At 44.2% G+C, this 20,575-nt stretch overlaps 1 protein-coding gene across 1 annotated transcript in view; it reads left to right on the forward strand.

The window, feature by feature from the left end:
- Positions 1-20,575, forward strand: part of CABLES1 (Cdk5 and Abl enzyme substrate 1) — a 79,892-nt gene that overhangs the window by 56,224 nt on the left and 3,093 nt on the right. Inside the window, exons 5-9 of the mRNA XM_068396522.1 lie at positions 4,591-4,690; positions 6,203-6,359; positions 7,125-7,228; positions 17,789-17,895; positions 18,833-19,040. Coding sequence (XP_068252623.1) covers positions 4,591-4,690; positions 6,203-6,359; positions 7,125-7,228; positions 17,789-17,895; positions 18,833-19,040 — 676 coding nt within the window. The remainder of the gene's footprint in view (positions 1-4,590; positions 4,691-6,202; positions 6,360-7,124; positions 7,229-17,788; positions 17,896-18,832; positions 19,041-20,575) is intronic.

Raw genomic sequence — 20,575 nt, forward strand, 5'->3', positions numbered from 1 at the left:
AATTTTATAGAGCCACTGTTGCTCATTTTTGTGAGTTGCCCTGTTCCCTTAGATTAACATTAAGCAATGTACCTCCAAAAGCTAATAGGTTTAAATTTTGAACTTCTACTCTGTGTTGGCCAAAGTATCAGGAGGAGAGCTGATGTGCTGACACCTGAATATATTTGAAGAGAGAAAAAGGATACTGGCCCATTAGAGCCATCTTTCCAGGAGTTTTTCCACCTCCTCTCCCTGTAAATTGCCACTGGAGCTGTTGTTCTGACAACACTAATGGTAATTAGGATCTGAAAGCTCTCAATCAATTAAAGCAGATAGTCTCAGGCAGTGGGAGATCTGCTGCTGGACTGGCTGGCAGTGCATCTTTTCCAAAGCTGTCATTGTCCTTGTCCCTATAAACAGAGACGATAAGTAGAAATTATTTACAGTGACGGATAAGAACAGTATCTTTTCTTGATGTCTCATGAACTGCCTTTGCTTTCAGAATAAATCCTAACAGTCAGGAATCACTAAGCTTAAAATACAGACACAAAAGGCTTACATCTCTAAATAACAAATATCAATTTCCTTTCTGCAATAAGCAGAAGGCTTTTTCATGTGTCTAGAAATCTATTTAATATTTAATGGACTTCTAAATTATTCACAGGTTAAAGTGTTCAACTGTTGCTGTCATTGAAAGAGCAAGTGCTCAGCAGGAGTCTTGCATGGGGCTTTGTAGATTGCGTCAAGAGTAACGTTTGGTTCATTAAAGAAATGTTATACTTCAAAAGGTAATAGCATCCAGTTTATATTCTGCTAATCCTGGCCTGACTAATAAAAGACATGGTGAGATTTCCTGTTTTGCTTCCTATCTACCTGCCAGTAAAACTTTTCACCATCCCACAACAAATTTGGGATCCCAAGTCACCTGGTACTGTTCCAAGAAAATCTGTGAACTCTGTAGGTGGAGAAACTTGTTTTTTTTCTGCAGTCCTGGATAACTAAAATCATATGCTGAGTTTTGAGTATAGTTATAAGACCGCTCAGCTTTCTGGAAGTGGTATGCACAAATAGAATATCTAGAGCTTGACATTGATGTAAATCAGGGTAACTCCCCAAACATTGTCGGAAAGTGGGATCTAGTTTTTTGCCTCCTAAGGGAATCTCATCCCTGATCATCTCATTTCTTCAAGCTTTCCCTGTTCAAATAAAGTGAAGGCAGTAAAATTAAGTTCCCGTGATTGATTTTTGCTTTTTGGTGTCCGTTTGAATCCCTTGAAAACTTTGTTTAAAAGCACTTTTGGAAAATAAAACGGGAAAATCAAAGTGAGGAAGAGGAGGAAGGACATTTTATTCACTTAAAAGCCTCTTTGGCAAGGACCGTCTTTCCTACTCTGCATTTTGTAAGCATCTTCTACTACTGGATATTGGTTTGTGCAGTTCCTCAGTCCCATCGGTAATCTAAATAACTTAAACACAGTGAAAGCTTGATTTTTTTTAGATAAAGTGCCTATCCTCCATACGGCCCTGCCCCGTGGGGCCCATTGACCGTGGTGCCACATGAGAGCATGTGTCCTGAAGAACTTGGTGGCAGTGGTTGGCAGCGCTGGTGCAGTGGCTGTACACAAACAACCATCCTGACTGTTTCCCACTCACCTATTTGGAGAGGGCAAAGCAGAGGCATCCCTCAGGTCTTTCCTAGTTGCTCTTGGGATTTTGGGGGTGTGGGAGGAAGCAGCTGTGCTGGGGCTCCCCCAGCAGCAGGTTGCAGTCCCTGGGCTTGCTCTCCCAGCAAGAGCTTTGCTGAGGCATTCGTGAACTTTTTGACTATATTAGGAGGGAGGAAAAAAAATCAAGACTGGTCCTGCAAAAACTTGACTAGCTTGCTGTTGATCGTAGTAATAGGGAACTCAAAAAGGATACAGTAAAGTTGACTAGGAGTTTCTTACTAGGTGCTTACCGAGATCTTTTACCAGTGAGAGGAAGATGTGTATAAGCTCAGATGAACCTTTCCATTTATACGCTGATACAAAACTGCGTGTTGTTTAGTACTGATTTTCCTCAAGAGAGGGAGTTTAATTCTCTGGTTTATTCTCTGTTTCTTTCCAAACAGTAGTATTTTATTACTCTGTTTTACAGCACAAGCAATCATAGAATCATATGAATCACAGAATGGTTTGGGTTGGAAGGGACCATAAAGATCACCTAGTTTCAGCCCCCTTGCCACAGGCAGGGACACCTTTCCACTAGATGACATTGCTCAAAGCCCCATACAATCTGGCCTTGAACACTGCCAGGGAGGGGGCATCCGCAATCATATACTACCTAGAAATATAGAGCGCATGTAGAGAAGGGGAAGACCCTAAGTAGCCCTTGCAAAATACCTAGGATGGGTGACAACGACTGCAGTGTTGTTCACAGGGTCCTGAAGGTAGAGTCGCTTTAGAAACACCAGAGAGATGGGAAAATGGAGGCATTAATGTCCACTGATCTTCAGCTAATGTCCAGGAATCATTCCTGCATGTGCTCACATGTACCAGCTGACCCTGATCCCAGAGTACTGATTTCAGTCCCCAGAACTGCTCTGTTTTTTTTAAAACTGCTGTGCTGACTCTTCCAAGGGTGCCAAATTTTCATTTGATGAACTACAGGGTTATCTATCCTTGTCTGTTAATTGCATGGAGAAATTTCTCCGTGACTCGTTTTCATAGTTGTAACAGCATTATTCCTTACTCTATGTCTGTAAGGTTTTCAATGGAAGGAAACTGAACTGTTCTGGTATTATTTCAGGTAATTCAGATATTTGTTTTCGGTTTTGGGTTTGGGGGCTTCCTCAGGTTGTGTGTTTGTTTTCTAGATAAGACTTGCTGAAGTGGTTACAATTTGGCATTTATCTCTGTGAGAAATAGTTCCTTTAAGCCCATTCTGTGCAAGAGCGGCGAGGCTAATCCCATGCCTCTGACAGAGGGTTATTTTTACATAATTATTTGTCCAGCCCCTCAGTAACATGATATCAGGAAACAAGAATGATAATGTGACACTGTGCTAAGTGCACCCCAGTCAAGAAACTAAGAGGACTTTGTTGGGATTAGAAACTTGATACAGTCTTTTCCTTTGTCACAGAAGTATATTTTCCAGCAGATAGACATGTTGGATTTTTCTAGCAGTAAGGTGCATGATTTATTGGGGGCTCACCAGTTGCCATGTTTCAGAGAAATAAAGTGAGTGACAGGTTGGAAAGGGAAGACAAGGAAATAGGGTGTGCGGAGATGCAGTAGGAGATAGCACAGCCCTGCAATGGGGTGAAGAGCCTGCAGGGCTTCTCCCTGCATCAGTGTCAGCATCGCTCCTACACAGATTTTTAAGCACATACTTGGACCTCAGCGGAAATCAGCCAGGAAGATAGTGTGAGATAAATACTCTGGAGTTGTATACAGCTGTCATTTGTGGAGTACCAATTTCCTCATAGTGTTTTTTACCTTCACTCACATTTTGATTGTGAGGCTAAAGCATGGGATACAGCCTGATTGCCTCAGGCATCTCACTTACCTCCAAGTGTAAGATGCCCACTGGGTCAGTCCTTCTAAAGTAGATCCCCAAGTTTCCATCCTGAGGTGATAGAGAGCTGGGTTTCTCCTGCCGGCCTCCAGCAGGAGTGTCACTGGGCTTTGGACCCTCTCCTGCGCTCGGAGGAGCAGGAATCACTCCCGGAGGCTTTCACGGGCAATTACCTGTGTCTGATGGCATAGGGGGACGTGGGTATGTACTCTGGGACCATCTGTTTGCTGGATACGTGGCAGTCCAGTGTTCAGGCTGGATTGCTGGATCTCACATGAAGTGTCTATGATTTCCAGTTCCTTCCCAGTGCCAGGTTCTGTCAGAGGCACCCAATGATGGGGAGCCTTGCTCTGCACCAAAGGTGGAGTATGAGGTGCAACCTGGAACAAGTGCAAACTGAAACAAAGTTGAGGTGTTGGAGCGAGTCCAGAGGAGGGCGACCAAGCTGGTGAAGGGTCTGGAGGGTCTGACCTATGAGGAACGGCTGAGGGAGCTGGGGTTGTTTAGCCTGGAGAAGAGGAGGCTCAGAGGTGACCTTATTGCAGTCTACAACTACCTGAAGGGAGGTTGTAGTGGAGTGGGAGTCGGCCTCTTCTCTCAGGCAACTAGCGATAGGACAAGAGGACATAGCTTCAGGCTTCACCAGGGGAGGTTCAGGTTGGACATTAGGAAGAGTTTCTTCTCAGAAAGAGTCATTAGACATTGGAACGGGCTGCCCAGGGAGGTGGTGGAGTCACCATCTCTGGATGTGTTTAAGAAAAGACTGGACATGGCACTTAGTGCCATGGTCTAGTTGACAGGGTGGTGTCAGGGCAATGGTTGGACTTGATGATCCCAGAGGTCTCTTCCAACCTGATTGATTCTGTGATTCTGTGATTCTCTCTATAATGGATTTTAGACTACACAAGTGCTGCCCATAGGAAAAGTTGTCTGGTCTGTGCTTTGCATTGGCATGTTTGAATTAACGCTGCTGTACTTTATTTCAGCATTGGGTGGTGGAAGGTAAACAAGGCGTGTGTATTAAGAGCTGTTTCTGCTCTGGTTTCTGTTCCCTAGGGATATGAAGCTGGACGGTGGACGCCAGTGCCATTCTGCCGGAGTGTGTCTGAAAGAGATAATTGGTCTTGAAGGTGTGGAGCTTGGAGCAGACGGGAAGGTGGGGATGCTCCAGTTCCTACTCCCTTAGATTTTATGTAATAAGGGAAAAAAATGGCTTAACTAATAACAAGCACAGATATAAAAATAAATTATAACATGCCATGTAACACGATAGTTAAAGCACGGTATGTGCAAACTGAAATTCAGAAGTAGTGCCCAAACTGTCAATGCAAACAACTCTGTTTCCTTGAAGAAATTTGCCTGTGGCAACATCTGAGTCTGTAAAGCATTACTGAATCGCACAGCCTTCCCCTGGCTCTGACAGGAGGTATCACTGCAGAGTATATTTTCAGGGGCTTGAAAATAACTTCTGGTGAGAGTTGTAAGCTGTAATTCTGTTTGCTCACAATTTTATTTAGTAAAATAAATTTTGCTTAACAGCATATTTTTTCAAAGAGCAGGAAGACAGTAATGCAAATCTGATGAGTATTTCAAAATTCAAGAGTGCATTCACTTGAATGGAATAAGCAATTATGAATCTCTAGGGAAAGTGATCCGTTTTGAACAAATGCATATAGGAGAGACAATTTTAATCATAAATTAAACCATTTTTTGCTGAAAGCCTGATTTACTTTTTACAGTTCAGTTTACCCACTCTGCTGTCGTTTATGGATTTAAAGGCCCTAGGTCAACGCTGCTACACGTGGTGTGCTCACCTAACCAGGTGTCAGGCCAGACCACGGGCTGTAAATTCCTGAGGACAATCTGTCTGCTTATAAATAAATGAAAGCTCACATGATTTATTTGATACCTGTTCTGACCCCCTCGTAAACCAGTCTAGAGTCTAAGCCTCATTTGTTTTTCTTCAATATAATGTTATTTTTGGAAAATAAAACTACGAGAAGCAAGGTGTAGTCTATTCCTGGCCAAGGGTGCAAGCAGAGAATTGGTACGCTCTAAAAATAATTTTGTCACAAGTTATTCATTCACAGTTAGTCCATGTTGGGAGGTAGTAAATGATCTCCCACAACCATTGCTGTAAACTGCTAGCTCCCTTATGACACCAATAAGACTCTGCCAGACAAAATCCTGAAGGAGAAAAATACAGGAGAAAAGTGCTTAAGTTCAGCAACATCCAAGTGATTTGCCTCTGGCTGCCCTGTGCTGAGGGCCCCATATAGATGATGCTGTTTCAGTAAAGAAGCAGCTGAAACCTACTCCAGAGAAGGCCCACTGAAAAAAAAAATTACCAAATTGATATATTTTTAAGTCTGACCCTTGAGTAGGATTTTGTAAATCCAGTGTATTAGAGCTTGTGTGTGTGTGTTTGTGGTTTGGCTTTGTTGAAGAATTAATGCCTTTGCAAAAGCTTTTTTTTGCGTGGATAAACTGACTGCATTGAAGCAAATGTAGGTGACTGGTGTTTATTCATCTGTGCCTAACTATTAAATCCAGAAAATCCTCCGCTAATTTGGCTTTCCTTGTTTCCAATTGGGATTCACCAAAGGCATCACGCTGCAGCCAGGCTGGGCTGATAGTAACTGTCTGTCCGTTTGGACTTTCTTTTTAGACGGTTTCTTATACACAGTTCCTGTTTCCCACCAATGCTCTGGGAACTCGGAGAAACACGATAGACTCCACCTCATCCTTCTCCCAATTTCGCAATGCAAGCCATCGTAGCCTTTCTTTGGCAAGAGCTAACAGCACCCAGGGGAGCATTGATGCAGGTAACTTCTCAAGAAGCTTGTTTTAATATCCTTGTATAGCCTGGTGATAGGCGGTTATTGTGAAGGATGGACATATGTCATGTTTTAGCCCCAGTTTTTGCTTAAATGAAGCAAAATACGGTCTCATGCTGTGGGTGAAACAGAGCTCCTTCCCTGTTTGTTTAGCAAAGCTGGATTACAGATGATGGAAAGTTAAGTAAACAAGACTGCTGGTCGTATTGACAGCCCCTGATGGCACTCGGCATGCCTCCTCCTGTCACTGGCCTTGTTTGTTCGTCCCGCACCAGGTTCATTGTTACCTACCTTTGCTATGGAAAATTTACAGAGGCAACACGGTAGTCATGAGCTGAAGGTGTAAATCATACTTGTGACCTTTATTAGGCTGGAAAGGGCCATGTTTACAAAACTGGGCTCAAAACATAAGCTAAAGCATGGCATGTTAAATGAAACAAATCAAAACATCTGCATAAACAGATGAAAACTTGTTGCTGGGAATAAAACTCATTGTGGAGCTTTATATAATTTTGCAGTTCTCTAAGCCCTAAATTCACATTTACCACGTAATTCATAAGCTGTAGGTCCGCTATATCTTTGCAAATTGTATTAGTAGAGTTTTCAAGATTTAGAGAAATCTTTCGACTCTTTCAGAAATCTTGCATGAAGTTCATCTTATGCATTACCTGTGAACTTGTTTGCCGCTTCTATTAAGTCCAGAGATTTCTTGATGTAATTAATTCCTTTCTTATATTTACCATTGTTTTATAGGTAGTGACCTGGGAGACTTTGTTGAATACGACCCAAATCTTTTAGATGATCCCCAATGGCCATGTGGCAAACATAAGCGAGTTTTAATATTTCCTTCATACATGGTAAGTGATATGCAAAATAAGGTTTAGCACAGATAAATTTTGGTTGAGGTTACATTTGACCGTATTTTAAGAAGATTATTATTATTTTTAATCTACTAATAACAGCTGTTTGGAATGCTTTGTTCTAAATGACAGTTACCGCAACATGTAAAAACAAACTCGTGGAGGTATTACAAAAGTACATGCTTTTATTACCGCTGTATTTCATAAATGCTTTAGATGAAAGGCTTGTTTGAACAATGTGTTCGTTCTCTCACATTCAGAGGAAAATTTATGCTTCCTCTAATTGGCATCTATTACAAAATAGGAGGATGCCCATTAGGGTTTTTCTGAAGTCATGAAGCTGCATTGTGTTTTGATGCTTATCATTCACTTCTCGGAACAGCACTTCGATGTCTAGTAGAGCCTTTGTTTCCCAGGTGTTTCACCATGGGATAGTCCTTCCTTTAATTGCAGCAATTGCGAGTAGAGCCTGTATATTTTTCACTATATCCAAACCCGTAACAATACAGATGCATAACTGTTCCATGATCTGTGCTCTAGCTCAATGTTTTCTGTGGTGAGAGACTTCTGTAGCCTTTTTTTGCTTGGACGAAGTCTGTAGGCTTTGGTGTGCTATTTTGGCAGGAGTGTTGCAAGATGCAGTGCCGTTGTGTATGCACGTGAGCACGTATCTGTTTGAATTATACATCCAAAGTAGTAGTAGGTAGCAGGGAAAAGCTTTTTTTTCCCCCAAAGTGGTGACCTAGTACTCGGTTACCTATTTACAAATAGGATAGGGTTTGAAACACTGAGGTCTAAAGCGTAGTCCATGTCCTCACTTAACTTGGAACAGAGATATGATTTAAGAAACTACTAATGTATGTAAAAATACAGTCTGTGTAACTTCTTTTCTGCCCCGTACCCTGGTCTTTTTTTGATAATAGGGCTCTTGGGTACTCCTTCTTCAAAATAAATGGATTTTACATGTTCCATGTAGACTGAAGCTTATCTCCTTGCCGGCAAGAGTGTTCTGCCTGTTGCAGAAGGCTTAAGAGAAAGGCTTAATCGAGCTCTGAGGTTGTGTTTGTGCTAAATTTTCAAGTGGGAAGTCCAGTACGACCTCTGCTTACTTTCAGCCAGTTTTACTTTCAGGGATGGCAAGTTACTTTTTGGCTGCCAGCCCACAAAGTGTCAACCTTTTATGGCAGTGTAGCCAGCCGGTCTAGGGAAGTGATCGTCCCTCTGTACTCAGCACTGGTGAGGCCGCACCTTGAGTACTGTGTCCAGTTCTGGGCCCCGCACTTCAAGAAAGATGTTGAGGTGTTGGAGCGAGTCCAGAGGAGGGTGACCAAGCTGGTGAAGGGTCTGGAGGGTATGACCTATGAGGAACAGCTGAGGGAGCTGGGGTTGTTTAGCCTGGAGAAGAGGAGGCTCAGAGGTGACCTTATTGCAGTCTACAACCACCTGAAGGGAGGTTGTAGTGGAGTGGGAGTTGGCCTCTTCTCCCAGGCAACTAGCGATAGGACAAGAGGACATAGCTTCAAGCTTCACCAGGGGAGGTTCAGGTTGGACATTAGGAAGTATTTCTTCTCAGAAAGGGTCATTAGACATTGGAACGGGCTGCCCAGGGAGGTGGTGGAGTCACCATCTCTGGATGTGTTTAAGAAAAGACTGGACATGGCACTTAGTGCCATGGTCTAGTTGACAGGGTGGTGTCAGGGCAATGGTTGGACTTGGTGATCCCAGAGGTCTCTTCCAACCTGACTGAATCTGTGATTCTGTGATCTGGGTAGGAAAATATTTGTTACGTTTTGATATGGTTGTTGTCACAGACAGGGAGCTGTCTTCCCTCAAACAGAAAGACTTTAACGTCCAAAGTGAACGGCATACAAAGTGAACATTGGCTTTAGCAGTCATGGTTGTGTTTCCAACCTTCCTCAGGCTGCGAGTGTGCACCAGGCAGTCTGAGTCCTCTAGAATCACCAGAGGTCTTTGGTCCCTTTCCAACTTGGTGCTGAGATGGACATGGTTGGGCAAGTCAAAATAGGACAGCCAGGATAGCTTCCTGCAGGGGAGGTCTCCAAGGCCCCAGGGTGGGTGTTCGATGCTCTTCTTTTCCATATGCTGGTTAACCACAGCATTTTGAGGTACTTTTATTGCAATAAGAAGCTGACTGGGGATTTCCACAGTGACAGAGGTATGATTAGATGCTTTAAAGGTGAAAAATGGACTTCAAGGGCAATTGTTAAAATTAACGTAATTGTTTGTCTAGAGTATATCTGCATTGACAGGGGTCTCCCTGCTTTTTCATTTTCTCTAGGGATTAATTACTGCTGTGTCTGGAAAAATGCCTTATTTCACATTTTGGGGTTTTTTTTTGCCTGAATTTGCCTTCCAGCCGTCACTTCTTCAGCGCTGCCTGAGGGTCTGCAGCACTCTCATGTCTCTCTCTGAAGGCAGGCACTAATCTAAGAAAGGGCTGAAGGACATTAAGTGCTGTGTTTCTTTTGGTGGTGGGAATAACTGGCATGTGCCAAGAGCTCTCTTGTCCAAGGTCCAAGGATTTTGCTTGCCCCTGGTGGAAGCAGTGTAGCTGTGGTGCCACGCCGGAGCTGCACAGCTTTGCAAGAAACCAAAGAGCGGGTGAGTTTTCTTCAGGGCTCAGCTGAGAGATTTCACAAGGGGCTGGTGCTTCCTTCAGCAACGAGAAGGGAGAACAGGTAGTGTCGGAGTTCCTGGGAGCTTGCAGGTTAAATAGGATTTTGCAACTTGAGCTGCGGGTAAGGAGGGTTTGTGCATCGAGCTGATGAATATAGGGCCGTATTGGCTATGTAGGAGACTTCACTCGCATCCATATTAGACTTTCCGGGCTCAGCTGGCATTCCCCATCCCTGCAGTTCACATTAGTTTGAACAGGAGCATAATAGGCTGTAATTTCAAGTCATTTGCTTCCCCAAATATAAAAATCAGCGTATGCTGCAATTAAAGCAAATTGCAGTCTGAGGCCAGCGAGAAACCTGTGGTTTTCTTCCTGACCGTGCACAGCCATTGCGGTATTGACAGACCTCTGCCAAGTGACCACGGGGCTGTAGAGCTGCTGTACACAGGATGAAACCAGTCTCTGGTCCTGAGCGTAACATAGCAGTAGTTACTGCCTCTCGCAAGTGCCCGAGCAGCCGAGAGCAGCTCTGATGTCAGCGCCAAACATTTTATTGTGTGTGGAGAGCTGCAGCTTGTAATTAAAGTTTCGTTACTTGGCCAGCGTTTAGCATTAATGCTTGGCAGCTGCAAGCTTGTAGATGTGTCCCCCCCCGCCCCTTACGGATGTCAGAGCAGTAAATGGGGGGAAGGTGTGTGAGAGGGAAGTGAACACGTGGCGGTGTGGATGAGCAAGGCGGGATGTTGGGCTGCGGTGCTGGCTGCGGAATAGGGCTACATGCACCCGTGTTACTCCTGGGAGCCTGGCTCGTGCTTTGCAGGCCAGGATTTCTCCGCTGGTAAAACTTCGTTGAGGTCTGTGTGAATGCTGCATCAGTAAACACGGCACGCTTTGTCCTGAGGCACAGGACAGGCAAAATGTGCGGTCCTGCTTGGATTTTACCCTGAAATACGTGCAGTTAGCACTCAAGCCTATGCGACATGGCTCCATTTTTGTGGAGCCTGGGTTTATCATCACCAACATTGACTTTATAGTCTCATAACTTTACTGGGCTGAATTAGTCCTGACTTGCAGAGGATTTTTAAGCGCAAGTCCTCAGCTGTTTTCAAGGAGGAGCTGAGCTTCCTCTTTGAAGATAGCTGTGGGGAAGGAGAAGTGCTTTCGGTTTGGTCTGGTTTTTTACAGCGAAGTTCCTAGCTTGAAAGGGTATACACTTCCCTATTATATTTCTGGAATACCCACAAACAGCCTGTCAGGGGATGATTCTGAAAAAGCAGCTTCAATGCTTTGCTAACACAAACTCTATGGCTTCTTTTAATTGTGTTAGTCATATTTAAATTCTGGTCTGCCCCAGAGAAATTATTTTGCTTTATGTTGGCTTTGTAGGAGAGTCTACAATCTCTACCGCAATATAAACAGTAAGAGGTAGAAGAATTTCATGTTGGGGGGCGGGGGGAGGAGGGAAACATCATGTCATGGTTAACAGATGTCTTCCTGGCTGATAACTGCTAAAACAGGAATTCTTGCACATTCTTAAATCTCTCTAGAATGGGAACTTTACCTACCAGACAGAGCAGTAATTTCTGTGCTCGAGTCTCACGTTGGCCAGGGTACACCCAAACTCGTCAGTGCCTCCCTGGCCTCCCTGCATTCTTGCCAGCAGAAACAAACTCCTTCCATGCAGAAGCAGGAAAACTCACCCTGCAACGGGCACGCAGCTGATCCCCGCAGTCCTGCTTTTATTGGTAACACAGAAACACAGGCGTGTCTTCAGCTGGCTGCTGTGCACTGCCAAAACTTGCAGCAAAAGAAGAAAAGCCCGTATCAGTAGCGTCTTGACTTTGAGTGACCCTTCTGTAATAACATCCCTGCAATATCCATCTATCCGTGCCCAGGGGATACACTTGGAAATTGGTTTGGGTACTTAGCTACAATCTCAGTGTATTGGTTTAATTATGTCCAAATAAATTGACATCTCTACACCACTCATTAAAAATCATGTCGCAAAAGTCTGCAGTGTTCTTACAGCGGGCTGACCGGCAGCCTGCCTTTGCCAGGTACTGCACTAGCATCGAGCACAGACAGGCTGCATTATTAAATATTAGTCCTCCAGTGTGATTTTAAAATTAGAACTGCGTGCTGCCCTGGCTGTTCAGTCTAACAAAAGCCCTGCATGATGATATAGCGCATTCGGTCTCTCACTCGCCCGTTCTGTCTTTCACAAGGAACATCAAGGTCAGGAGTGCTCGGCTACAGCCAGCGTCCTTCGGTGCCATCATCCTATTCTTCGAGCTGCTTCCGTAGTTGTAAATTAAGCATCTCCAGACTGCTTTTTTATCAGCTGCTGACCTTCTACCCAAAAGTCTCAGGGAGCAGGGGATCACAGTGGTGGTATATGTTCATATCTAAACCCTGTGCTCTGTGCATTTGATGCTGTATGTGGCAGAGACTCCAATAAAGAACTATTTCATAACAATGACACACTGTATTAATTGAGAATTATTCCAGTGTGTTAACCGTATAAAACAAACTGGCGCCCTTCCATGTACTTTAATGGCAATTTTGAGATTATTTGCTTTGTGAAATTTGAAATCTTTCAGTTTAAAAGATCCTTGATTAAGATCCTTAATAACTTTCTAACAACAGAAACATCTTCTTTTAGTCTTCCTTTCCTTTTTTTTTTTTTTTTTTTTTTTATTATATGTAAGAAATCACTCCCATTTTCCATCACCGTTTTAAGCCTCAGCTCTGTCAGGATTTCCCATATATATGCATCTTCAGCCATAAGTATAGGAATTAGGCTACTGACAGTTGATTGATAGCTACAAAGCTGGTCACCTATGGTATGCATTAAGGTAGCCAGGCAGTGCAGAGTCATTGACTGCTTTTCATTTGTTATGTGGTTGAGAATTTACCATTGACTCTCTGAAAGTCTGTTAAAGGTATCAGTCTTCTGTCTGCTCTCTGTGAAGTAGATTTATCAGGGGTACACAGTAATGACAGCTGAAGAGAGCCTATTGTATATCTTTCATTTTATTCACCTATTTTATTCTGATTTTATCCTTCTTAAGTGGGAGATAGAGGCATCCAAGGCTAGATCATCTTTTACTGGTAGTGTGCCAAAATAGGATTTATTTTCAACAATATTTCATCTTGCCAGTCTTTCCAACCATTTCAGGCATCCTCCCTCCTCCCATGTTTATGAAGCTATATATACAGCTTTCCTATGAGAAAGCAGCTGCTTGAAAACGCTTGTGAATAACACACAAGCTAACCTCCAAGTTAAAAACTGCCAGCCATGCAAAAAGTGTGCGGAGTACAGACTTCGGCCGAAGCATTCATCATGTTGTCCAGGCATCTGTCAGCTACCATATATCAAGGCTTTCATTTGTCTTGTGCAACTTCCATCGCCAAACTAAAACATACATGTACAGATTTGTATACAGAGAACGCGAGCAGAGCTGATGAAGGAGTATTGCTGAATACTGAAGTGAAATATGTTTTGTGGAAATAAGCTGTGAGAAACAAGACGGATGTTTCTGGATGACAGAAGTTACAAACATTTGAGATTAGAGTATGAGAGAGACCGTTTGGTAGTTCCCAGTGCCTTGCTCGTGTGTCTGACAGCTCTGGGAGTGCAGAGTGCCTGCCTGGTGGAGAATAACATTATGTTTAAGAAAGCATGTTTGGGTAGAAAAAAGCGGTGCTACTTTTAGGGAAATATTTGCAAACCCTTCATAAAATTTGGGGCATCAGTGTTGAATGGGCTCCTACACGGGCAGTACCAGAATTGTTCAGAGAGACACAAATCTGCACCGTTTACAGTCATGTCTTCTCCTCAACGTGGCAGCTTCTTCTGGGACTCACGGGCGGCTCGAGCACAGTGAAATGGCCTCAAACAGAGAAGAGAAGCGTAAACGCTGAGCAGAGAGCAGGCAGCGAAGGACAGCATTAGGTCAGAGCCCTCCCGTGTCAGATCCCAGCTGGTCCTCGTGGGTCGCTGGGCCACACCAGAAGTTTCCTCTGCTCCATCCCTCGCGGGCAGGGGCAGCGGCGCGGGAGTTGCTGCTCGCTGCCGAGCTGCGCGTGGGGTGCAGGAGGTGCCCCAGGCAGGAGGGCGGCCAGGGACCGGGATTTCTATGTAGCCCTGTGGGTGCTGTGCCCCAGCCATGATGTGACAGCGAGAGGGGTGCTGGGGTGCCTGGTCAGAAATGCTTAGAAGGGGTAACTGATGCAATCACTCAACAGACACTAATTCAGCATTGCTTTTAAATTACCTGTCAACAGATATTCTTTTTTTTTTTTTCACTGCCTGCCTCTGGTGGGCAGGGTCCCACATGCACGCGTTTCTATAGGCACCAGCTGGGCAAACAGCATCCTACTGCTCAAAGTTGGGCTTCTGCAGCACCTATGGGAAAAAAAAAATCAAGAGGGAAAAAAAAAAAGTTGCACAATTCCTTTTCTTGAGAATAAGGGCAGTTAGCTGAGCTCTCCAGCATGGCACTGACAAGATGAGACAGCTGCCTTAGAGCCAGTGTGTTCAAACATGCTGCCATTATCCTGTTACATGAATCAAAACCAGCACACACCAGCTTTCATCTGGATTTCATTATTGTGATTTATATCGTAGAGACTGTTGTCTTGCAGGAAACAGCAGTATACAGAGTTGGGGAGGGGGGGAGATTCTTATCAACAGGACAAAATTGACAAATCTCTCTGTTTAAAAATAGCCATACCTCCTTACCATTTTCAGTTTTAAGCTGTCTGCTTATTCTCGAGCCTCTTGAGTGCTTTGCTTTAAATAAAATTTTTAAAAAAAGAGCTTTTCTCCTTCTAAAGAGAATTTATCTGAATTCTGGCAAATCTCCCACGGGCTGGAGGAGTCCCAGGAAAAACAGACGGTGCCTGCAGAGCGGCCATGGGGAAAGGTGCACCCCGGGGGGCTGTTGTGTGGCAGAGCCCAGGGCTCGCTCCCCCTCTGCGCAGTCACCCCCAGAGCTGGGTTCATGCTGGCACCTACTTGTTAGAGGTGAAAGCAACTGAAACTTGGTGTCTGGTGTAATTTCTGTGCAGCTGAGTCCGGAGGATGGTCGGGCCCTCCCTCCGCTGCCGTGCCCTTTCTGCAGCAAAGTGGTTTCTGTCGTGCGGGCGAGGTTCGTGCGTGATTGCATCCTCCTCTGCGCGAGAGAAGGTGATTACCTGGGGAGAGCCAAAGGCAAGTCTGCCAGAAAAAACCATGATCACTTGGAGGGAGATAATTAAGATAAAACTAAGGAGCTCTGTGGTAATGGAGAGCAAACAACAGGCAGTTGGGTTTGCAGTGGAGCATGAAATAAGGTGTCATGTAGCTTTGCACAGTAGCACTGAGCTCAGTCTTTCTAGGATTGCCCAAGACAACCAAAAAAATGCTCATCGTAACTAAAATCATCTTTGGATTTAATAGCAGGTAGCCTTTATGTGCTCAGTGTCTCTTGACTCTGCAAGTAAGGGCAGCGTGGACCAATGCTTCTGTAGTTTGAGTAGCAGATGGCACTGGTCTAAATTATGTTGCGTGGCTTGTTTCAGTAGACCTCTTTAGCAGTACTAAGAGGAACCCTCTCAATAACACATAAAACTCCCAGCGTATCTGTGTGTCAGAAGCACCCAACTTGCTGATGATCATCTGGCAACAAAACCAAGGAGTAGGCAGGCAGGCAGCGATGTCCCAGGAAAAGAGAGGAGAGCAGTAATTGGTAAGATCTTCATTCTTCTGCTTGGAAGGGCTGAGCCCTGCCAGGTGAGATGAAGCACATGAGAAGCTGTCTGTGACGAAGAGCCATGACCGCACGGTGCGTGCGTATGTCCTTAAAACCTCAGCAAGATTAAAACCAGGCAGACCCACACATTCAGTTGAAGCCTTTCCCTCCAATCCCGGGTAGGGCAAGGTTTGTCCTCCCTGTCTTTTCCTCTCTTCCCTTTATTCAGGCATGGTTGTGTGTTGCCTGCCTCAGCATCAAGACAGAGTATGAATTTTTAACCTCAATGGCACCGCAGTGTCTGCCCGGACCTGCACTTGAGCTCATCCATACACATGCAGGGCAGCAGGGATGGCTGAAGAGGGCTGATGTGGCTTTCTCCTTTTTGATGATTTCTTAGGACTGGCAGCTTTCCATAATAGGACTGAATTTCCTTAGTAAATTATCCCCTTTACTGAGCAAAATTTGAACTGGTGCCTGACACGTGACTGTGTTGGAGGGGGCTCACAAGCATTTATACATAGGAAAACAGCAGGCAACTGTTGTGCGTGGCATGCCCAGTGGAATTACCTGCCAGAGCGTACTGGGGAGCATTTTATCTGGACAGATGATGCTTCTCACACTGCAAATCAGATAGCAGAATGGCCCACATTTTAAAATGTGTATATGACCGTAACAACACCCCGTGGCAAGAAGTTGGTTTTTTCCTCTCTGTTACAGTATGTTTACCTCAAATACTGCTGTGTGCTATTCAGGGGAAACACGTGCTCTGCTTTCTTTTAAATTCCTATTATTATCCATTATTTCAGTACCATATCTCCTAAATAAAGTGCAGGAAAAGTTAGGTGTGTTTTACTTCCCTTCATGTTCATTTCAGATCCAGACAAGAACATGATCAGACAAGAGTTGTCCAATTGCTCTCTAAAGCCATTACACCTCTCTCCTCCCCAAGCCCTTCCATATACTCTTTCAATTATTGAAAAAAACCTGCATGCATATGCAGTCAGTCTTATTGGATGATTTAGATTCCCATGAGGATATAATACAACGAAGCTCATTCTTCTATAAAGGCATAACATGCGACAAGTGTTTTGCATGCCTCTTTCCACCTCTTGTTGTGTAGTGTTAACAGCCCTTTGCCATAATATAGGTTAATCATAAACAGAAATTAGAAGGGAAAAGTTATTTTACTGGAAGGAGAATGCACTGCACTGCAGACTGCTGCTCTCCCACTGCCCGTGCTTGAAGCTGGACGGGAGCTGGGTGCCTGGGTTGTCCCCTGCCTGCCCAAGCTAGGGCTCTTCTCTGCTTCTGTCCGAGGGGCAGAACAGCCGAAGCCAGGAAGAGAATTGGCACATCCTCAAAATGAAGGTTGGTTTCTTGTTCAGCTGATAGATTTTGGACAGGTGAGTGGTGACAGAGGATGTGGGTGAAATGCTTCCTGAATGAAGACTGAAGGAATAAGAGAAGTGCTGCACACCCATAGATGCGAGCACTGGCATTGCAGTGCTGGCCGGGAGGACCCTCTGCTACCTGGGGAAATCCTTTACGTTGTGACAAAAAGGAATAGGAAGCTCAATGTAAAGGGGATAGATAGATTGTACATTTTGAGTGTTGTCCTAACTCAATATTTTTGCGCACTTACTGCCTAACTTATGACAGCATTACTATCTTGCACTCCACTGAATGACCTGCTGTGTTGGCTAATTACCTATTTTATCACAGATGTACACTATGGCAGTCAAGAATTTGTACCAGTGGTTCCTTTGAAGAATCAATTTGAGAGAAACTCAAAATATGTCTCAGAATCACATGGAGATATGCACACAAAATACGGTCATCAAATCAGTTATTGTGATGGGGTTTTTTTGGTTTAACAAGACTTCTCAGCTCTGTGTTATCCACCCACATTTAGCTTAAACTCACTCTTGGCAATACTTGGAGGATCCTAATAAGGTATGTGTTGTTTGGGGCTGATGCTGAACAGTCGTCTCAGATTTCAGGTCACTTGTTCTGATGGAGCAGTCACAAACAAATTGCTGCCTTAATTCAGACTTAATTTTCACCTCTACTGAAAGCATTGGGACTGACTGGCACTTGTTTGGTATTCCTTGCTTTTGGGAATTGAGTGATCTTGTTTGTTACAAACTAAAAGAGCAATTCTCTCTTGACCATGTGTTACAGACCACAGTCATAGACTACGTGAAGCCATCAGATCTCAAGAAGGACATGAATGAGACCTTTAAGGAGAAGTTCCCTCACATCAAGTTAACCCTCAGTAAAATAAGAAGGTATGTTGCAGAGCTTCATAAGACTGCAACGTGATGCAGCTTTCTCACATTTCAGTGCAATTGCTGCTGTACATGAGGGGAGGCACAGCACTGATATTGGTCTTCCAGGAGCAGTGACCGGCAGAGGTGTAGAATAAGTCAGACGATTGCTTTGATCAGTGGGCTGAGTAAACAACATAGGGGAATGTACAAACACGCATCAGTCAGGTGTCAAATGTGGCATCTAATGGGATGAGGATGCAAGCTGGGCATGCACTATACTAAAATATCCAGAAAAATAACACAACAGAGTCTCTAAGCTCATGGCACTTAGCCTAAAAAAGAGGCTGAGGAAAAAGAAATGCTGACTTCTGTGCCGTGTCCAGAGAGCATGGCCAGAAGCAAAACAAATGGTCAGCTTTACAGCAAAGTTGTAGTATTTCATCACTGTTCCCAGTGTAGCAGGCTAGACATACTGCTTCACTGAAGTAATGATAATTTCATTTGACTGAAGTGGCCAGAAGGATACTGAGTCGTGTTGCTCTGTAACCGGGCAATACTGCAGTACATGGAAAGACTGTTGGTTTGGATTTGACCAAACGTAACCAGCAGCAAAGCTGCATATAGAGCACAAGCAATCAAGCTGTTCTTAGTAAATAAGTTGTATACAACTTAAGACCCCTGATGAAATATTGTTACTAAAAATGTCAGAGGTTTTCAGTTGCTTTTATAGTTTGACACAACTATCTATTGAGGGCAGTGAGGGGGAAGGGTGAGGTCAAAATGTGCCGTGAAATGTGTCCCCAAAACAGCATAAAGATACCTGCCCAGTAAATTAAACTTTCCTTTTCCCCTCCATTTGACTAAGCAGGAATCTCTGAAAGGATGACTCTCAGGGTGAAATGAGAAATGCTTTAAAATGCAGTTCACAGCATACTTGTCTGATCTCTTTACTCAGCTTGAAGAGAGAAATGCGCAAGCTTGCTCAAGAAGAATGTGGTTTTGAAGAGCCCACGGTGGCCATGGCCTTTGTCTACTTTGAGAAGCTCGCTCTCAAGGGGAAGCTGAACAAGCAGAATAGAAAGCTTTGTGCTGGAGCCTGTGTTCTTTTAGCAGCCAAAATTGGCAGTGACCTCAGAAAACATGAAGTCAAGCATCTTATAGATGTACGTATCCATAGGTTTCCAGTGTTCCTTCTACATGAAGTGCCAGCATGTGGTCTATGCAAGCCTGCTTGTCAGTGGTCACTCTCTCCTCTAGGTTTCCAGCTGTATAGCCAGCTAAATACCTTTTTTTGTTATACATTTATGTGGAGGTAGTAGTGATCAATGTCACTGCAGAGGTGTGGGAAGCTCGTTTGATGTGATTGAAGACCCTGGTGTCAGATACTGTGAGGTCTGAGAGGTATCTGACCACCATTCTGTCAATACAAGTCAAAAGTTAACCCTCAGGAAATGCATTTTGCTTTTAATTCTGTTTTCAAGAGTGTCAATAAAGACTCTCCTTTGAGAGGTAAATGCAGATACTAAGTTCAGAGGGAGTCTAATAGACTACCAAGTTGGTATTTCTTTCATCAAGTTAAGCTTTTGGGCAACAAAACCTACAGAAGTGTTCCCATTAGAACACCTCACTCCAGCTACTTTTTTGTAGAGTAAGGTGTTTGGTCTTCCACCCACTCCATATGAAAGCCTTAACAGAAGGGAGTGTTATTCCATAATCTGTTTGCAAGCACTGAGATACCAATCTGATGTAACGCTACAGGAAGTTAGGGCACGTAGCTGGGTACTTGGCTACAATCAACTCACTTAGTTCAAGAGAGATGGAAACCTGGCTGAGGGGCAGAACTGGACTCGTGCCCTTCTGCCACAGTCACAGAGCTGTGTCGACAGTCAGTTTGTTAGAAAGCCCTCTGAATAACCAGAAAAAAAATCAACCCAGTGGGAGTTGGAAGATCTGGCCTCTCTTGCTATCCTGAAACATTGGTACATCCTTAAGACACATTGAGCTTTTCAGTAGACTCAGTGGGCAGAGAAATAACAAGCTAGGGAGATCATAAGAAGAGGACGGGGCGGGAAATATCCCTGAACAGCTGGTTGCCTACTTGTAGCATCCAAATCCAGTGAAAACAGCAGAGCAGATGGGAGGTTTAGTGCGTTACAGCAGAAAGCCAACTATGAAACCCATCTCATCCCCCTTGAGGACAGTAGTTTCTGCTACTCACTGTTCTTATGGTTGTTGCAGATGACACCTTCTGCCTCTGAGGTATTAAGATCAAATGTCTCTAATCGTAGCAGAAATAATTTCCCCAATAGGGTGTTGTGACACAGTCTAATGCTGAAGGGAAGATTAGTGAATTCAAGCAGCGCAGGAAGTTTCTGGGTAGTTACGAGACGCATGTCTTCCATTACACAAGTGATTTCGATGTTTGCATGAAGCCAGGAGTTTCCCCTTCCTGCAGTGGTAATCACTATGATCAGGAGAAGGTGTATCTGCTGGAGATGGAATGAGTGACATGACAAGTCAGAAATAGCATGGCTGGCTGAGCTTTGTAAGTAAGTTCACCTTCACAGTAAGGAATCGATCGGTACATCCCGTTCAACCTGCTCTCATTTTCTAAACCTAGAGCCATGCAAGTCCAGCAGAGCAGAGGTTTAATGACAGCAGCACGCGTGCTTTTAATAATGTCATCTGTAAGAAAGCG

The sequence above is a fragment of the Nyctibius grandis genome, chromosome 3 (assembly GCF_013368605.1).
Source record: "Nyctibius grandis isolate bNycGra1 chromosome 3, bNycGra1.pri, whole genome shotgun sequence".
NCBI lineage: Eukaryota > Metazoa > Chordata > Aves > Nyctibiiformes > Nyctibiidae > Nyctibius > Nyctibius grandis.